General features: G+C 38.3%; 1 protein-coding gene across 2 annotated transcripts in view; it reads left to right on the top strand.

Moving 5' to 3' along the window:
• Nucleotides 1-19548, top strand: part of EXOC6 (exocyst complex component 6) — a 194976-nt gene that overhangs the window by 139602 nt on the left and 35826 nt on the right. For both annotated transcript variants that reach the window (XM_030865100.2, XM_060286255.1), the window contains 2 exons: nt 2026-2167; nt 19107-19180. In XM_030865100.2, coding sequence (XP_030720960.1) covers nt 2026-2167; nt 19107-19180 — 216 coding nt within the window. The remainder of the gene's footprint in view (nt 1-2025; nt 2168-19106; nt 19181-19548) is intronic.

Below are 19548 nucleotides of genomic sequence, written 5' to 3'. Positions count from 1 at the left end.
TAGCCTGAACTTTTGTACTAGTACCATCATTTTGGCTCCGGTACTATTGCTACATAGTCATTTGTAGCATCTGAACCTGTGTTAAAATTTAAAGATCACCTTAAAATAATACTACTAACATTATGCAATGTGTTTATGAAATGAATGTAATAATAATTGTTTTGGCAATTTATTAATCTGCTTTTGCAGTTAGTACATTATAGTGGCAACATAAGTAGGACATGGAGCTGATTTGATGGAGAAGTACATTAAACTAAAATGCACTAGTTGTTCCATTTGGTCAAAATGACATTTCCATTAACTATTCTCAAGCCTATTACATTGTAATTAAATTACATGCCATTGATTTCTTCTTTTTCTGTCTCCCTCCTGCCCCTCATTCATATTGATATTATTCTGCTTGGGGAATGGAGCTGCATGTCTCCTAGACTAATTCCTCTTGGGTTTGGGGGGTCTTGAAGCATGCTGGGTTTTGCATTGTTTGTTACATTCCTTTTTGGCAGTTCATCAGTATCTGTCAAATATATTGTTTGCATCAGCTTTTATCTCTAAAGTTTTTGATTTAGATATTGGCATTCCATTTCAGATGCACAGTTTTTCCACTGCGCATAGTGTCTACATGCTGAAGACTCATAAAAGATTCATAAAAGTTGCTTGTTTCTAGTCTGACTTTAAATGTGTAACTTAATGAACAGCTGTTCTAGTAAACTTGCAAATGTATTTATGTTTTTTCTTACTTTTCTAACAGATCAACCCTGTGTAAACACTTTTGTATCTATTATAGCATTTACGTTTGGAAGATTTTCATGATTTTATAGATTTATTGGCCTTTGTGATAAGTAGGAAAAATACATAATTATCAAATATCTCTGGGTAAATATTTGTTAATGAGAATGAGGCAGAACACGGCACATCTTCCAAATGTCATTATTTCTAACCCTGTTCCTAGATCTTTGAATCCTATCATGGGAGTCAATCCGTCACCAAATCACATACTTGTGGTTTGGAGATAACCATACTAGGAGCAGCAGTACACTAGAAAACTTTACCTAAAATAGTTTCTGTAATATTTTCTTTTAAACTTTTAGTTGAAATAAAAATCCTGCTTAGAAGAATAATTTATACTAAAAGCAACATTGTATTGTGATCCCAGTAATCTGGAGGCTAAACATTTAAAATTATTTTTTATCATTTTAAAGAAGATATAGCCTGAATCAAGGCTGTCAGTCAAAATTCATGTAGAGTTTTAGGAGCTTATTATAGTAGAAAATATAATGATATATATACTAAAAGACAACCACCAGTATTTATAGCTCAATTAACTACATATTTCTAAATTATCAGATGATTCTAAAACTTAATTTCTAAAACTAAATGAAGATCTGTAAATGACTGTGAAATCATATTGGTATGCAAGCTTCTTTTTTTCCCTCCTAATTGAAGCTGTGCTACAAACTAGTGTTCCTATTAGAAGTAAGGACTTAATGACTCAAAGTATATTTTATAAAGTATATTTTATATATTACATATCAAAGTATATATTATAAAGCATATTAGGTATAGTTTCAATTCTAATAAATTACACTATTAACTTCTTTAATTCTTGTCTTGGTTAACTCTATAAAGGAAAGCTTAAAGAGCATTATATGAATAAAATGTTCTGTCAACATGACAGTTACTTTATGTCACAAATGTCATATTTTAATGTGCATTTTTAAAAATACTTGAGGCATTTCAGGAGATCTGAAATAATAAATAATGGGTTTTAAACTTGTACTTTAATTTTTCTGCATGCAGTTAGAGCTTTAATGATATTTATATCCTGAGAAGGACAAGTCAACAGAATATTACTTTCAATTCCTATGCTAAAAGACAGCCCTCAGAATACAGAAAGAGAAAGGCCAATAATTACTATTCTACCAAAAAAAACAACAAAAAAATGCCATGTATATAACTTTTGTGATACACGATGATATATTTATATGTTTGTTTGTTTATTTTTTGGTTTGGATATTTGTATAACAGGGGAAAGTTGCCCAGACTGCTTGCATGTCAGCCTGCCAGCATCTGTCAACATCATTAATGCAGATGCTCCTGGACAGTGAGTTAAAACAGATAAGCATGGGAGCCGTTCAGCAATTTAACTTAGATGTCATACAGTGTGAATGTAAGTACCTTATTGGTTAAATCTGATGCATTTCTAAGAATCTATATTTAAATTATATGAAAAAATGGTATATAGTAGGATAGTTCATAAAGGAGGGAAGAGGCCTGATTCAGTTAAACTTTCGGCAGCCTTAGAAGCAACTTCTTTTCAACAAGAGAAAAATATCTCACTTTCACATTTAGGGCCTGTAGAGCAGGGATCCCCAACCCCTGGGCCCTAGACCGCTACTGGTCCACAGCCTGTTCAGAACCGGGCCGCACAGCAGGAGGTGAGCGGCGGGCAAGCGGGCAAAGCTTCATCTGCCGCCCCCCATCGCTCCCATTACCGCCTGAGCCATCCACCCCCTCACCCCCAACCCCCTGCCCATGTTAAAGTTGTCTTCCACGAAACCGGTCCCTGGTGCCAGGAAGGTTGGGGACCTCTGCTCTAGAGAGGCACTGAAGTGACAATCCAGACTGGATAATTAAAAAGGTGATTCATTTATGATTCGTTTTTTTTCCTTTATTCCTTCTTTTGGTCATTCTTGTCTTCTTGCCAGGACTCTCCTGAGGTTTGTAGTAAGTGAATGAAATGATTCCAAGTTTGTCATTCTTACTTTCCTGTAAATAACTTTTCAGATACCTGCTAAAGAATAATCTTAGGACCCTGCATTCCAAGTGAAGCTTCTTTTATATTCTGAAATTTTGATTCTCTTTCCCAAAGAATTTCTCAAGTCTTTACCTTTACCATTGTTTTTCACTTTATTTTCTTTAGGTGACAAGTTAGCAGATTCCATAATCTAATGTTGACATTAGCCAGTCACCTTCAAAATTGAATGTGCTATTTAGTTATTCACCTTGTTATATATACTTCTAGATGTAGGTTACCCTTATACAGAACATGAGTTTATGGAACAATTTTTTGCATTACTTTCAAATGAATGGTACATTGGTTAAATGATAAAAACCCCTGGTTGACAGTTTAGCCAGGCACCACTGTTGATAAATTGAAAATCAGTGGGGCACAAGAAGGATTATAAAATATTTATTTGGGCAGATTTTGCAATAATATATTCTCTGTGAAAGATGTTAAAAAATTAAATGTCAGTGGCTTGCACCTGAAGCAGGAGTGACAGATTTTTTTTTCAACAAGTAAAAAATATTTGTCTGCTTCTATATATATCAAGATCAATTGTTCATTACACAAAAAAAGAAATGCAAAGTTTTAAAAAACCCACCTATTTCCTTCAAAAAAAGAGAAATACTGATCTACAAAGCAAAAGAAAGATAGTTTTTCCCTAGGGAAGAGAAGGATTCATTTTCTTTTCCTAGAAAGCATTTCTAATTTTCTCTAATTAGAAAACCTTTATATATTTCTTTCTCAAAATAAAACTATCATTTACAAAATGATATTTATCTTGTATTTACAAAAATACTTACCAAAAAGCACTTTTTTTTTGCGGTACGCGGGCCTCTCACTGTTGTGGCCTCTCCCGTTGCAGAGCACAGGCTCCGGACACGCAGGCTTAGCGGCCATGGCTCACGGGCTCAGCCGCTCCGCGGCACGTGGAATCTTCCCGGACCGGGGCACGAACCCGTGTCCCCTGCATTGGCAGGTGGACTCTCAACCACTGCGCCACCAGGAAGCCCCAAAAAGCACTTTTTAAAATGTTTCTAAGTCAAAGTAATTGTTAATTCATTCTACAAATAATTTGAAACTGATTTCTTAAAGTTCTTTAAAAGCTATCTTACGAGGGAATTCCCTGGCGGTCCAGTGGTTAGGATTCCGCGATTTCATTACAAGGGCCTGGGTTCGATCCCTGGTAGGGACCTAAGATCCCACAAGCTGTGCCACACACCAAAAGAAAAAAAAAAGTTGTCTTATGAGATCATTTCAGTATGATAATGTTTATGTAAACATTTTACATAAATATTGCTTGAGGGTGGTTGAGCCCTTTATTCGTATTTGGTTGTGTCTTCTCAATTAGATATTTTTGTTAAAAAATGGAAATTACTGTTTGGTTAGGCAGCTTCAGGCACCTAGAGATTTTCTCTGTCCTCTTACCTCTCCATGAAGAGTAAGCCTAACTATACTTAGAGAAAGGCACAAAAAACACAAAACTTTGCCTCTCTGTTACATCATAGGACAGTTTCTCCCTTTAGTTACTTATTTGGGTGGAGTTACTGAAGGCTGCTTTTAAGATGTTGATGTTTTCTTAAAAGACTAATCTCTTGGAAGAGATTATTCCTAAGTATAAGGTATAACTCAGTTAAAGATGTCTGGGGTCAAGTGCAAGAGGAATAAACCCTAGCCTGATGGGGGCCAAGGTTCTGGTACTATAAACATGGAAAGGGAGAAACCAGGACTCAAAGGCAAACCACAAAAGGTAACTCAGCTTCCTGTAAGATTATGGCTGTAGTTGGCTCTGCTCCTTAATTTTTATCAAATATTACTTAATACAGTATCACGCATTCAGTACTTACTGAACAAATAAAAATTGACATTACATTTTTTTTTTTCCCCATTGGCCACACCACGAGGCTTGTGGGATCTTAGTTACCCAACCAAGGATCAAACCTGGGCCCCCGGCATTGGAAGCTCAGAGTCCTAACCACTGGACCACCAGGGAATTCCCTGACATTACATTTTTCATGTCTATTCCACTCTCTTTCTGGTGCAAAAGAATTATCTACTCCCCAACTCATGACTTTTAGTGATTGATATATAAATCACTTAAAAATGGAACTTAGCTTTCTCTAATAATATGTTCAGAGAATTTTAGTTTTCATCCCCTTTTTTTTTGGTCACGCCACGCAGCTCGCAGGGTCTTAGTTCCCTGACCAGGGATCGAACCTGTGCCCCCTGTAAAGGAAGCATGCAGTCCTAACCTCTGGACTGCCAGGGAATTCCCTTCATCCCTATTTTAAATAGTGTTTTTGTATTTTTGTTTTTTAATCTGGAAGAAAGCAATTTTTTAAAATACAAGGTTTATTTTCAGTATTAATGCTGTGTGTATGCTTTCTACACATTGGGGCAGAGAAAGGAGGAGAAAGGGAGACAGGAAGAGGAATTTGGCTAGGTAAGAGGAAGGCTAGAAAGTATGGTAAATTTGTGAAGAGAAGGAATCTGGATGCCTTAAGAATCAACTGGGATATGGAGAAAACAGGCAGATAGTTCAGATGTAGAATCCTAGAAACTAAACGACCATTGAGTTTCACCACCCGCCTAGTAGGACATACTCACATACTCCTCTACCTTGAAACACACTCTAAAATAACCCCGTCAAGTAGTTGTCCAGCTATTCCTTGAACATTTAATTTGGGAGATTAACTACTCTTCAGAAAATGAGTTTGCATTTAATATATTACTCTGTCAATTTCTCACATTGAGTTGCAGTTGTTTTTTCTAAACTTCTCCTAATGTACCTAGTTCTGCGTTAGGGCTAGAGTCACCACTAGTCCATATTGTGCCTTTGTGCAAATTAGAAAAGATATTCCCACTGAAGGGAAAAAGTCCTCCAGTGTTGTCCCCTTTCTATGAATTAGAAAAAAGTTTACCCTTTTTCCAGCTGGACACCCCCACCAAGGCACATGACTTATCAAGTGAAATGTGAGCTAGATTTCAGCCCCTGTTCCCTCCCCACTCCTCTCCTCAGGTGGGCACCTGTGTATAGTAAGCAGTCTGATAACTACAGGTGGCAGTTCCGCTTAGGGTCATATAGAGAAAACCTAGTCTTATCCACAAGCCAATTATATGAAAACTGCTCTCATATCTTTCTGAATCTTCTGAAGACCAGAGATAAACAATTCCTCTTACTGTTCTCATGTGATAATGATTTTAGGTCCAAAGCTCTTCTTTGAACAAACTGGTTTGACTGCCTTCTGTTTAATGTCTGACACCCAAAGTTGAATACAGAGATACCCAGGTGTGGTGGAACCAGTATAATATGTAGTTGGACTATCAAATACATTGTTCCATATTTTGTACTTTATTAGTAAAATCCAAACTGTTACTACCTTTTTTGGTTACCAGAGTATACTCTTGAATCATTGAAGCTGTAGCATTGTAAAATCTCTTTATCTTTCTCTTTTTTTGTGTGTGATTGTCAAGCTTTGTTTTTCTTACACTTGTATGATTAGTTTTTGTTTTAGGATTTTAAGATTATCCCTATTAAATTTTATTTTAATATTTGTCCCACAGCTAGTCTATTGAGATCTTTTTATATCAAAATTTAATAGCATCTGCAGATTTGTAATCATGCTTTTATTTAACAAGGTCATTAGCAAAATGTTGAACAAAACGTGATATCTGTATCCTGATATATAGTACATCAGTGATTCTCAAAACATGGTTCCCAGATGAGCTGCAACAGTATCATCTGGGAACTTATTAGCAGTGTGAATTCTTGTTTTATTTTATTTTATTTGTTTATTTTCTTTATTTTTTTTAGCTGCATTGGGTCTTAGTTGCAGCATGCGGGATCTTTTGTTTGTGGCGCACGGGCTTCTCTCTAGTTGTGGCATGCGGGTTTTTTCTTCTCTAGTTGTGGCGCGTGGGCTCCAGTACACGTGGGCTCTGTAGTTGTGGCACACGGGCTCCAGAGCACGTGGACTCTGTAGTTTGCGGCACTCAGGCTCCCTCATTGATGTGCACAAGTTCAGTAGTCGTGGTGCGCGTGCGTGGGCTTAATTGCCCTGTGGCGCGTGGGATCTTAGTTCCCCGACCAGGGATCAAATCCGCGTCCCTTGCACTGGAAGGTGGATTCTTTACCACTGTACCACCAGGGAAGTCCCAGCAATGTGAATTCTTGAACCCCACCTGCTGAATTGTGAATTCTGGGCATAGGACATAGCAATTTCTTTTTGGGTAGGCCTTTCAGGTGATACTGATGCACTGTAAAGTTTGAGAACCACAACATCACATGGGTCTATATATTCATATTGACTTAGATCCATTATTCAAAATCTTGGGTATCTTTAGATTTCTTCAGCCAGTTGCTAATTCCCTAGTTGAATCTAATTCATAGTTTTGAATCTAAATCATAGCTCAAAGTTATGAGCAACTTTGCCAGATGCCTTGCTGGTATATAGAGATAATAATGGCCATTGAATTTTCCTCATCTACCAGTCTAATTAGTTTTTCAAAGAAGAAAATGTTACTACTCTGATTCTTCATAAACCCATATTGATTCATAGTAATTACTTTCCCTTCAAGAGGCTCAGAAACTATTACTTAAAAGTCTGTGACCAGGGACTTCCCTGGTGGCACTTATACTTGTAACCCAGTGGTTAAGAATCCACCTGCCAATGCAGGGGACACAGGTTTGAGCCCTGGTCCGGGAAGATCCCACATGCCGCAGAGCAAGTAAGCCCGTGTGCCACAACTACTGAGCCCACATGCCGCAACTACTGAAGCCTGCACACCTAGAGCCCATACTCCACAAAAAGAGAGGCCACTGCAATGAGAAGCACGCGCACTGCAGCGAAGAGTAGCCCCTGTTCGCCTCAACTAGAGAAAGCCCCCATGCAGCAACAAAGATCCAATGCAGCCAAAAAAAAAAAATGTCTGTGACTGGTTTGTGGGATTAACATAAAATCCTACTAGTCTGTTTTACACTAGTAAGAAATCCAGAGTCCAAGGAAGTTAGATAGCAGAGATCAGGAACTAGATACCAAAAACGACCAAAGATCTTGGGTAACTCAAGAAAGGCTTAAGTCAAAGAATTTAAGCAATAAGAGGTTAACATCAAATATAAGCATCAAGAATGGCCTTAATTCTGAATTAAATTTTATAATTTGGTTTGATTATTTTTCCATCCTCATTACTTTGTAAAAACATTATGCATATATTTCCTAGGCCTTAAAATGTCAGTCTGCAGGTAGAAACAAATAGCACAACCAGCTGAAGTTGGGGAGGTAGAAAGTTAAGAATAGTTCAGTTCCTCATATCATTCAGCCATGTGCTTTTAGTTTTTGTTTTTGTTTTTTTTCTGGTAGTGAAAGAATTAGCACCGATCCATCTATGTAGTCACTTTTTCTTTTTTTTTTGCGGTACGCGGGCCTCTCACTGCCGTGGCCTCTGCCACGGACCGGGGATTGAACCTGTTGCGGAGCACGGGCTCCAGACGCGCAGGCTCAGCGGCCATGGCTCACAGGCCTAGCCACTGCATAGCATGTGGTATCCTCCTGGACCGGGGCATGAACCCGTGTCCCCTGCATTGGCAGGCGGACTCTCAACCACTGCGCCACCAGGGAAGCCCCTGTACCCACTTATTTTTTCAAACAGTGTGTGCGCTTTTCCCTGGTATTCCTTGTGACACACATACTTATGAGTTAAATTGGCTTGAGCTCAAATTTCAGTCTGTAACTGAATTTTTTCCGTGTAGAGTCAACTGATTTGTAGGGAAGATTCATTTATTCAGATGTTTAATGGGAACCTACTACCTGTTATTACTGGGAAATCAAAGATGAATCAGGTTTCAAAGATCTCACATACTAGATGGGGAGGAAACAAACATGTAAATGACTGTAGTAGAACATAAATTCTTTATAGAAGTATGTATCACTTGTAGAGAAGGAGCAATTAATCCTACATGGGGTTGAAAAGATTGACTATCATAGAAGTGAAATTTGAGTCTTAAAGGATGAGTCACGTTTCATCAAAAGCAAGGAAGGGCATTCTGAGCAGAGGGAATGGCATAGGCAAAAGTGCTGTGATGAGAGAATGCTTAGGGAATCTTCATACGGTCTTGTATAGCTAGACTACAAGATGCATGATTGAAAGTGTTGAAAGATATGGCTGAGAAAAGGTAGACTTCTGAATGCTTGGACTTTATTTAATAAGCAATAGAGATCCATTGAAGCTTTTTAATCAGGACCATGACATTATGAAGTCTATATTATAGAAAGTTAACTCTGTGTCATGTGGAAATTGAACTGAAATGAGAGAGGTACTACAAGTAGAAAGACCTGTTAAAAGACTATGAAACTTTTTCCTGTGAAGGATAGAAAGAGCTTGACTTTGGGCAGTGGGAATGAAGAGAAGAAGATGGATTTCAGACATTTTGAAAGGAGGAGGAGGGAATACATGAAATTAGTGGATGAGTAAATTTGATACGATTTAGGTGGTTAGAGTCAGAGACTCACATAGTAGAAGAGACCCAAGAATACATCCCATGGTTGGGGTGGGTGGTATGAAGAGGGAAAAAAAGAAAGAGAAAAGGAGAGGAAGGTGAAGAGGAGAGAGGAAAGAGAAGAGATTTAATCATCTAGGATAGATAGTTAAATTCAACATAGAATTTATAATTGTCAGCACCCAATGCAGAATGCTATGCTCATAGAGTATTTGTTGCATAAATGAACAAATTAACAAATCAGGAAGTCTCTATAATCTACATTTGCTTTTCTAGAGTTCTCCTAACTTTGTTATCAAAAAGTTAAGGCCAGGAACTTTCCTGGCAGGTCCAGTGGTTAAGACTCCACACTTCCACTGCAGGGGGCATGGGTTCGATCCTTGGTCAGGGGGAACTAAGCTCCTGCATGCTTCGTGGCGCAGCCATACATACATACATATGTACATAAATAAAATGCTGCCTCTTTTAAAAAAAAAGGTTAAGGCCAATTGATGCTGCTGTAATTTTCTTCAAGACCATTCAACTTCTTGATATAGATATAACTGATCATTTATAAAAATTCTTCACATATTTGATGACTATGTTTATTTTTATAAATTTATTTACTTTTGGCTGTGTTGGGTCTTCATTGCTGCACGTGGGCTTTCTGTAGTTGCGGTGAGCGGGGCCTACTCTTCATTGTGGTGCGTGGGTTTCTCATTGCGGTGGCTTCTCTTGTTGTGGAGCACGGGCTCTAGGCGCGCGGGCATCAGTAGTTGTGGCATGTCAGCTTAGTAGTTGTGGTACACGGGCTTAGTTGCTCCGCGGCATGTGGGATCTTCCTGGACCGGGGATCGAACCTGTGTCCTGCATTGGCAGGCACATTCTTAACCACTGCGCCACCAGGGAAGTCCCAGAAGTAGTAAAATTTAAGGCAAAGAAGAGTATGGTACTTTAGAGTCATGCATTAATTAATTCCTTCATATCTACCAAGTACTTGGCATTTAGGGGCATACAGTGGTAAACAAAACAGAAAAAGCCCCTAACCCTCTTTGGGTTTAGGCCCAGTGGGGAGGCATTCATTATATGACTGCACTAATACATATGATTATAAGTTGTTAAATTCTAGAAAAGTAGATGGTACTGTGACAGAGTATAAGAAGCAGACCTAATTTAGATAAAAAGTTGTACTGATTGAGAATATTAGGTAGGGCTTATGCATGAATGAAGTAGACATTTTTGGTTAACTTGACCATAACCAATAATACTACTATATCTGTGTGGTTGGAGAAGTCAGGAAGGTATTCCATTCGGAATTGCAAACGTAGCCCCCGCCCCCCCACAAAGCTACATTGAACCTTTAATCCTGTTACAGATTTTGTATAAGTTTAAGAGAAATCACTTCTTGGAGGAGCATTTGCCAAGCTTGGCATAAAGCTGATGTTCTAAATCTGTGTATGTGCTTTTGTTTTATTAAACACCTCATATATTGGGTCACATCAGAAGGCACCTTACAAATGCAACAGTATAGAGGAAAAAATAAAAGTGTCTTCTTAAGTTCCTATAAAGGTATCTCAGAAATCCTTCACATCCCTAACAAAATAACATTTCCAAAGCATCAGGCAATCAGAAGGATTTGAGGTACCCAGAATAGGTCTAGAATGTACTTTTTCATATATTCGACACAAATACCTAATTGAGGTTATTGACTGCTAAGAGTCTAACATCCTAAATTCATAAGCACTAGAAAAGCTCCAGGTTGAAGAGCACTGGTACCTTTTTCAGTGATGATTTATTGAGAAATAGGTGAATCTCTAGGTTTGAAGGCCTTGGTCTTTTTGCAATTGGATAAAGGCTTAGCCCACCTCAAAAAAAAAAAAAAGAAAGTCTCTATAGATTTTTTTGTATGTATATGGCTATGACCCCAGGGCCTCTAATTCTAGCCTTGAAAAAGGTCCATACCCCAAAATAAAAGGGTTCAAGCAAAATCATGTCGATGGTATATATGGAGAGGATATTTGTCTTTTATTTTTTTTAAGTAAGCTGGATGCTCTTTTATTTTTTGCCTACTTGAATTTGTTCTGGTTTTAATGGCATTTACGGTATCAAATTTAGGCTGCTTTGCTCCTTTTCCAAGAAAGGGAGAGGAATAGATACTACCTTATATAAGAGCGGGGTGATGACTGTAGAGGGGCAGTTGGTTCTAGAGGCTTGCATTCCACTGCTACCAACCACATGTAACAGAATTTAACAGTCAAGAATTCTAACAAGACCCCTGACTCCCAGGCATGAGTTCTTCACCACCAGAAAAACCACTAGATGGTGCTCTTCGTCATCGCTTCTAATGACACATCTGGTCCACATAGAATACGTTGCCGAACCAAAATTTGGGTTCTAACTAGCCAATTTAAATCTTCAGATCTAGTAAGAAATGGAATTATGAGAAATCTTTTCAATATGCAGACTGTTTTTATTTACAGTCAGTCATTTATTTAGTTATGAAATTATTCCATTTTATATGTCCTTGCCTTGTCATCCACAAGCAGTCTTGAGAGTTTATTTAGCCTAGCCTCCTCACCCTCTTTTTCAATCTTTTGATCTATTGCTCTTCTTATTCCATGGGCATTTTTTTCTTCCACTTCCCAATTCTTCCTACCCTGTGTAAATGTTTTCCAAATAATCCACCTTACAGTAAAAATAACTGTCTGCCTAGGACAGGATTGTTCAAGGACTTATTCCCTCTGCATTTAATTTCAGAGGTTTATATTTTCATGCCAGGATAAATACTTATAGCCTGACTTCTTAGCCATCTTTGTTCCCCCCATACAAATCCTGTACATCTGTGCATAGATCCTGAGGGCAGGAAGGGCATATTTTCCTGCTTAAAGTTTTGTTAGATTTACAAATAATTCATGTTTTTGCCTTATAGATACTCTGTTCTCTTAAAACGTCATAGATTGCCAATTTGGAAGGGGTTTCTTTTGTCATTATAATCACAGCTTCTATAGTATGTATTAATTTTAACTTTCAGTTTTATCTAAATTAATTCAATCTTATCTTCTTCTCAGTTAAACTGATACAGCAAAAATTTACCTTCCCAATAAGGTGATGCCTTTCCCTCTACCTCCCTCTCTAATGTTATTTTATTTATTTTTAATTTTTAATTTTTAAATTTTTAAAATTTAAAATCTAATTAATTAATTAATTATATTTTTGGCTGTGTTGGGTCTGTTGCTGCACGTGGGCTTTCTCTAGTTGCAGTGAGCGGGGGCTACTCTTCGTTGCGGTTCACGGGCTTCTTATTGTGGTGGCTTCTCGTCGTGCAGCACAGGCTCTAGGTGTGCAGGCTTCAGTAGTTGCAGCACGTGGGCTCAGTAGGTGTGGCTCGTGGGCTCTTGAGCACAGGCTCAGTAGTTGTGGCGCAAAGCCCTAGTTGTTCTGCAGCATGTGGGATCTTCCTGGACCAGCGCTCGAACCCATGTCCCCTGCATTGGCAGGCGGATTCTTGACCACTGTGCCATCAGGGAAGTCCCTCTAATGTTACTTTAGAGTATTTTTAAACTTGGAATCATTATTATTAAGTTCTATATTCTAGCAAGAAATAAGAGGAAATGAATATGTCATGAAGCTATTTTATTTTAAAAAAGAAATGGTCAGGGCTTCCCTCGTGGCTCAGTGGTTAAGAATCCGCCTGCCAATTCAGTGGACATGGGTTCAATCCCTGGTCTGGGAAGATCCCACATGCCGTGGGGCAACTAAACCTGTGCGCCACAACTACTGAGCCTACGCTCTAGAGCCCGTGAGCCACAACCACTGAGCCTGCATGCTACAACTATGGAAGCCCGCACACCTAGGGCCCATGCTCTGCAACAAAGAGAAGCCACTGCAATGAGAAGCCTGTGCACCACAACGAAGAGTAGCCCCTGCTCACCGCAACTAGAGAAAGCCCGTGCACAGCAATGAAGACCCAATGCAACCAAAAATAAATAAAATAAAATAAAATAATTTATTTTAAAATAAAGTATTTTTAAACTTGGAATCATTATTATTAAGTTCCATATTCTAGCAAAAAATAAGGGGAAATGAATATATCATGAAGCTATTTTATTTTAAAAAAGAAATGGTCAGGGCTTCCCTGGTGGCGCAGTGGTTAAGAATCCGCCTGCCAATGCAGGGGACACGGGTTTGAGCCCTGGTCCAGGAAGATCCCACATGCCGCGGAGCAACTAAGCCCATGCGCCATAACTACTGAGCCTACGCTGTAGAGTCCCCGTGCCACAACTACTGAAGCTTGCTTGCCTAGAGCCCGTGCTCCACAAGAGAAGCCACCACAATGAGAAGCTCGCGCACCACAACAAAGAGTAGCCCCCACTCACTGCAACTAGAGAAAGCCCGCACACAGCGACGAAGACACAATCCAGACAAAAATAAAATAAAATAAATTTATGAAAAAAAAAAACAGTCAAATAGGAGGCACTAAGAGAAAAAAACCCAAAGATTTTGACTTTCTTTAAGAAAAAAAAAAAACTTTAGAAAGCCTGGAAACTATTTTAATTTTTTAAAATTTATTTATTTTTAACACTATTTTTTAGATAACTTTATTTATTTTTGGCTGTGCTGGGTCTTCGTTGTTGCACGCAGGCTTTCTTTTTAGCTGCAGCGAGCGGGGTCTACTCTTCGTTCCGATATGCAGGCCTCTCATTGCAGTGGCTTCTCTTGTTGTGGAGTGTGGGTTCTAGGGGCACAGGCTTCAGTAGTTGCAGCACACGGGCTCAGTAGTTGTGGCTCACGGGCTCTAGAGCACAGACTCAGTAGTTGTGGGCATGGGCCCAGCTGCTCTGCGGCACGTGGGATCTTCCCAGACCAGGGCTCGAACCTGTGTCCCCTGCACTGGCAGGCGGACTCTTAACCACTGCGCCACCAGGGAAGCCCTGGAAACTATTTTTAAATATCTTATTGAAAGACCAAGATCAATGTGTGTTTTTAAAAACTATCCTTGGGCTTCCCTGGTGGTGCAGTGGTTGGGAGTCCGCCTGCCGATGCAGGGGACACAGGTTCGTGCCCCGGTCCGGGAAGATCCCACATGCCGCAGAGTGGCTAGGCCCGTGAGCCATGGCCGCTGAGCCTGCGCGTCCGGAGCCTGTGCTCCGCAATGGGAGAGGCCACAACAGTGAAAGGCCCGTGTACCGCAAAAAAACACAAAAAAAAAACAAACCAAAAAAACTATCCTTAATGGCATGACTGAATGACAAAGATATCATATTAGGAAGTAGGTATTATTAAATAAAAATAATAAAAAGTTGGCACAAGGGAGGAGAACAAAGAAACCCCAAAATATGACAAATCATATAAAATTGAGAATCTGCTTGAGCCAAGAAGGAATCTGAAGACAAACTTAAAGCTATTCCAAAAATCAGTCATCAGTTCTTTAAAAAGTTCAGATTGAAATCTACCTCTAGAATTATTGGGACCATATTAGTATAAATGAATTATTTGTATTATTATTTATTCATTCAACGCATTTACTGAACATCTCTTGTACACCAGGCACAGAGTATATAAAGGTTAAAAAAAAAAATCTCTATTTCCTGTGAGCTTCGTGTTTAGTGGAAGAACTCACAATTTAGTTTCGGCTGAAGGAAACATTTGGAGTATTCTTACCCACACTCAGTTATTTTGAAATAAATACACTAAATATGCACAGAATGTTCTAGGTTTACACTGTCTAGTAGTCATATGCGACTATTCAATTAAAATTAAATAAAACTAAGAATTCAGTTCAGCTCAGATATAGAACATTTCTATTACTGGAGAAAGTTCTGTTGGACAACATCATTCTAGATCTAATCAATAAGATAGAGAACGTATCAATTACCAGGATTGGATGGCATCCCCTTAGAATTTATTTGTTCATTTGTTCAATTTTCCTTCATTCACTTAAGAAACTTTTATTGCCTACTCATTATGTATCAGGCATTATACTAGGTGATCGGGATATAAAAATGGAAGTATATTTCCTACCCTCAGGGAGTTCATGGTCTGGTGGGAAAACCCAGACAGATAAACAATTATAAGATAGCAAAATGGGTAGTATAGTTAGGCTGTGTACAGAAGTTGCAGGGAGATCACAGAGGAGGGACCTAACCCAGGCTGCAGGGTAATGGAAGTCTTCCACAGAAGACGTAGATTGAATGGAAGGATAAGTAAGAGTTACCCAGTGGAAAAGAAGAGGAAGGATGCTCCAGGCAGAAGGATCAAAGGTACTCGGTAAGAGACTGTGGCATATACAAGGAAGTGCAGGTGGTTTGGAATGGAAGGAGTTTAAGGTGCCCCTAGGAAGGTGGTAAGAGATGAGGCTAGAGAGATAGACAAAGGCCAGGTCATAAAGGATCTTACTTGTCCTGCTTTATTGTGAAGGTGATGGGGAACCATTGAAAGGTGTTAAACTGTGAAATGGCATAAATCACATTTACATCTTACTGGGAGAAGTAGATGGAAAGGTGGCACACAAGAAGCAGAGAGACCAGATAGGAATGTATTTTAGTAATGCAAACAAGAAATGATGATAGCTTGAACTGAGGTAGAGATAGATTCAGACTGAAGATACTGTAGAGGATAAAACCAACAGGATTGACTGCATTTGAGTTTTAAAGAAGTAAAGGAAAAAATATGAAGCCTCCTATCCCTAAAAAATATTTGAGAAAAGACCTGAGAGCTATAAACTAGTGAATTTCACTTCCATATTGGTTAGGTTCTTAGAAGAGATGGCATAAAAGATGAGAGGCTGAATACTTAATCAGATTCTGGATCAATGAATTGAATGTCAGGAAATCTAAATTAGCTATGTGGTCTGGGCAAATCACTTCAATTTTAATTTTTCTGCCCTATAAAATGAAGAACTTGGTGAGTTTTAAACGGAGCCTTCAGAGGACTGTTGGAGATATTTCAAAGGGGGGTGTCTCTTTCTAGCTGCAAGATTTTGTGATCCATCATCTGCATGCCCTGTTTACTAAGATAAATTATTATGATGATTAAAGAAGATGGCATGTGAGAAAGTGCTTTGTAAGCTATAAAGTGCTATATAAATTTATGGTACTATTATAATTTTGACTCTAAGCTCTTTGGATTAATGCCAAGCAATGGGGCTTATTAAACTATAGTATCTTAAATAGGAACTGAGAGAGAAGAAAAATGACAGATTATTTTCAGTGTAGAAAAATTCTGGAAGATTAAGTGCATAATAATCGAAGTATAATTGAAATTGAGTTGATTTTTATGCCTGATATATAAAGTAAGTCTCTCTGTATTATAGGAAGTCTTTATGTGTGTATGTATATGTGGTGATGGTAGAAGCTGAGCTAACATATACAGCCTTGATTAGAGACCATTAAGGAATTCATAGTTAATTGTTACTTGGAAACAGTAGCCTGAGACTTGCCACGAAAGCCAATGATATGCTGGATGGTCTTAAGAAAAGTACTTTTTAGATTAAAAAAAAAATCTTTACTTTTAATAAGCTATTAGAATTTTGCTTGTTATTTTTCAATTAAGATCTCATGTTACTAAAAAGAGGCAATTCAATTATCTGGGCAATGGTAGGGGGTGATGGAGTTGCCACAGTATGAAAGTATTCTACTTTTCATTGTATGAAAAGACAGTGATGTGAGTACTGATTATAGTAAACAATGAAAAATATGGTTAGATTTGCTTGAATGAATCTTAGTTTTCTGGAAATAGGGGGCCTGAGAAAGGTGAATGTAGTCACCTATCTAATGGCCATAGCTACTTAGTACCCAGCAGAGAACCAAGAAGTAAGGAGGGAAATGGTGTAACTGAGTAACTGAAAGGTACATTTACTCAAAGGCATATATAAACTCATTCACCTACTTGTGGGAGAGGCCCATGCTCAGGCTGTATTTGCTCTTACTTTAGATACTATTCTATTAATTGATTAGCTTACCTACCTGCTCAAGAAGATTAAAGATAACATAATAAGAGATGAGTGAGAGAGGAGGGAGTAAGAATTTATGTTAAAACTGTAAGAGAGAAGGCAGAAAAATTATTAAAGATAGACACAAGAACTCAAACAACACAGCATTCTGAGCTATTTAATATAATAGAAAACAGCTGTTAATACCGTAGCAGCCCTGGGAATTTATTGTATAGAATAAAAAGTGTTCTTAATGGTTATCAATGAAGAGAATTAAGAAACGTTTATATAGTGTTCAGTATTCTAAAAAAAAAAGATAGGGAGGGCTTCCCTGGGGGCACAGTGGTTGAGAGTCCGCCTGCCGATGCAGGGGACACGGGTTCGTGCCCCGGTCTGGGGAGATCCCACATGCCGCAGAGCGGCTAGGCCTGTGAGCCATGGCCGCTGAGCCTGCGCGTCTGGAGCCTGTGCTTCTCAACGGGAGAGGCCACAACAGTGAGAGGCCCGCGTACTGCAAAAAAAAAAAAAAAAAAAAAGATAGGGAAAGTATTATGATGCAGTTTAAAATTTTATCAAAAAATGCTTACGATGAAAAAAAGTTTTGATGCTTAAAGCAAAAATTATAATTAACTTAAAACCAACATCAACAAAAAAAACTTAATTTGAATTCTTCATCCTCCAAAAATGCCAAATAAATTAAGCTGTGCTAGGCTTTCATCTATTTATCGTTTTTAGATGTTGATTTTTGAGCCTTTCTAAACTATATTTCACGCAGAATATACTAAAGTTAAGAATTATATTTGTTATTCCAAGATCTATATAGGCTAACAGTGTAAGTGGTTTCTAAAATACTGGCTCAGATAAATTCACAAATGGAAAATCCATAATACTCTCTAAGAAAACTCATATATTAATGGGGAGAGAGAGTGGTGGCAGGCGTTCATATTCTTACGAGAAGCATGTGTGTAAAATGATAGGGCCTTTTTTATGAGCCACAAGGCTTTTGTTTTCAAAATAACTAGTATTGAGATTGTCTTCAACTAACTAAACAAAGCTATGTTACTAGTATTAACTTTTTTTAAGTACAAAAAAGTTGTTGAAAGAGATTCCCTGGTGGTCCATTGGTTAGGATAGGCGCTTTCACTGTGGTGGCCCTGCTTTAAATCCCTGGTTGGGGAACTAAGATCCTGCAAGCCATGCGGTGTGGCCAAAAAAAAAAGTTTTTGAAAAATATCTTTCAAAATATTTTTCGTCTAAAGATATTAAGAAATCTGTCTTAAGAAATCTATTTTGTCTTAAGATGTCTCTTAGTTTTTAAAGAGGTGGGATTCCATTATGGAAAAAAATTATTTAAAAAAAATGAACAGGCATTCCTACATCATCCTCATTTTGCTACTTTGAACATTTTACTTGCTGTAAAATGTAAAACTGCATGTAAAACTGACTTCTTACATGGCTGCCTATTATCGCTGTTAGCTAGAGTAGGATTTGTGTAGAGCATATTCTGTAACAAAGCAGATGTTTTGAAATATGTTGACAACCGTGCAATTGGTATAGTTTCAAAATGCTTCTATAATCATTCACTTAAGGCTAAAAAGAGTCAGAAAACTTTTCTTGATTGAAGTATATTACTACCCTTGAACTTTTACAAAAGTTAAATGGATAACCATTTAAAATTTATTGTAATTAAGGATTAGAGTAATTAAATGGCAGATTGGAAGTTTAAAATTATTAAAATATTCGTGGTAATGGGTGTGGAGAACATTCTCAGTGGTGAAAATTGAAGGTTATAAATAGTCTTCATTTGAAATGATTACTTGTAAATATTATAATGCATTTGTAATGAGTAGAAATTAATTTAGTGGTTAAACCCTTGTATATTTTGCAATCTTGTTTTTATTCTTTTTTTTTTAAAATAGTGTTTGCCAGCTCTGAGCCCGTTCCAGGATTCCAAGGGGATACTCTGCAGCTAGCATTCATTGACCTCAGACAAGTAAGATGTAATAATGTACTTCTCATTTATTGGTTTCTACTTCTCACCTTTTTTTTTTTAAATGCTACAGGAATGCTTGTTTGCCTTGAAAAAACTTTTCTTTAGAAAAGTGCTTCTTTTTTTTTTTTTTTGCGGTACGCGGGCCTCTCACTGTTGTGGCCTCTCCCGTTGCGGAGCACAGGCTCCGGACGCGCAGGCTCAGCGGCCATGGCTCACGGGCCTAGCTGCTCCACGGCATGTGGGATCTTCCTGGACTGGGGCACGAACCCATGTCCCCTGCATCGGCAGGCAGACTCTCAACCACTGCGCCACCAGAGAAGCCCTAGAAAAGTGCTTCTTTGATAACTGTATTTGGTCCTTCTTTTGAA

This window comes from Globicephala melas, chromosome 16 (assembly GCF_963455315.2).
Source record: "Globicephala melas chromosome 16, mGloMel1.2, whole genome shotgun sequence".
Classification (NCBI taxonomy): Eukaryota; Metazoa; Chordata; class Mammalia; order Artiodactyla; family Delphinidae; genus Globicephala; species Globicephala melas.
This window is presented reverse-complemented; position numbering and strand designations above follow the sequence as displayed.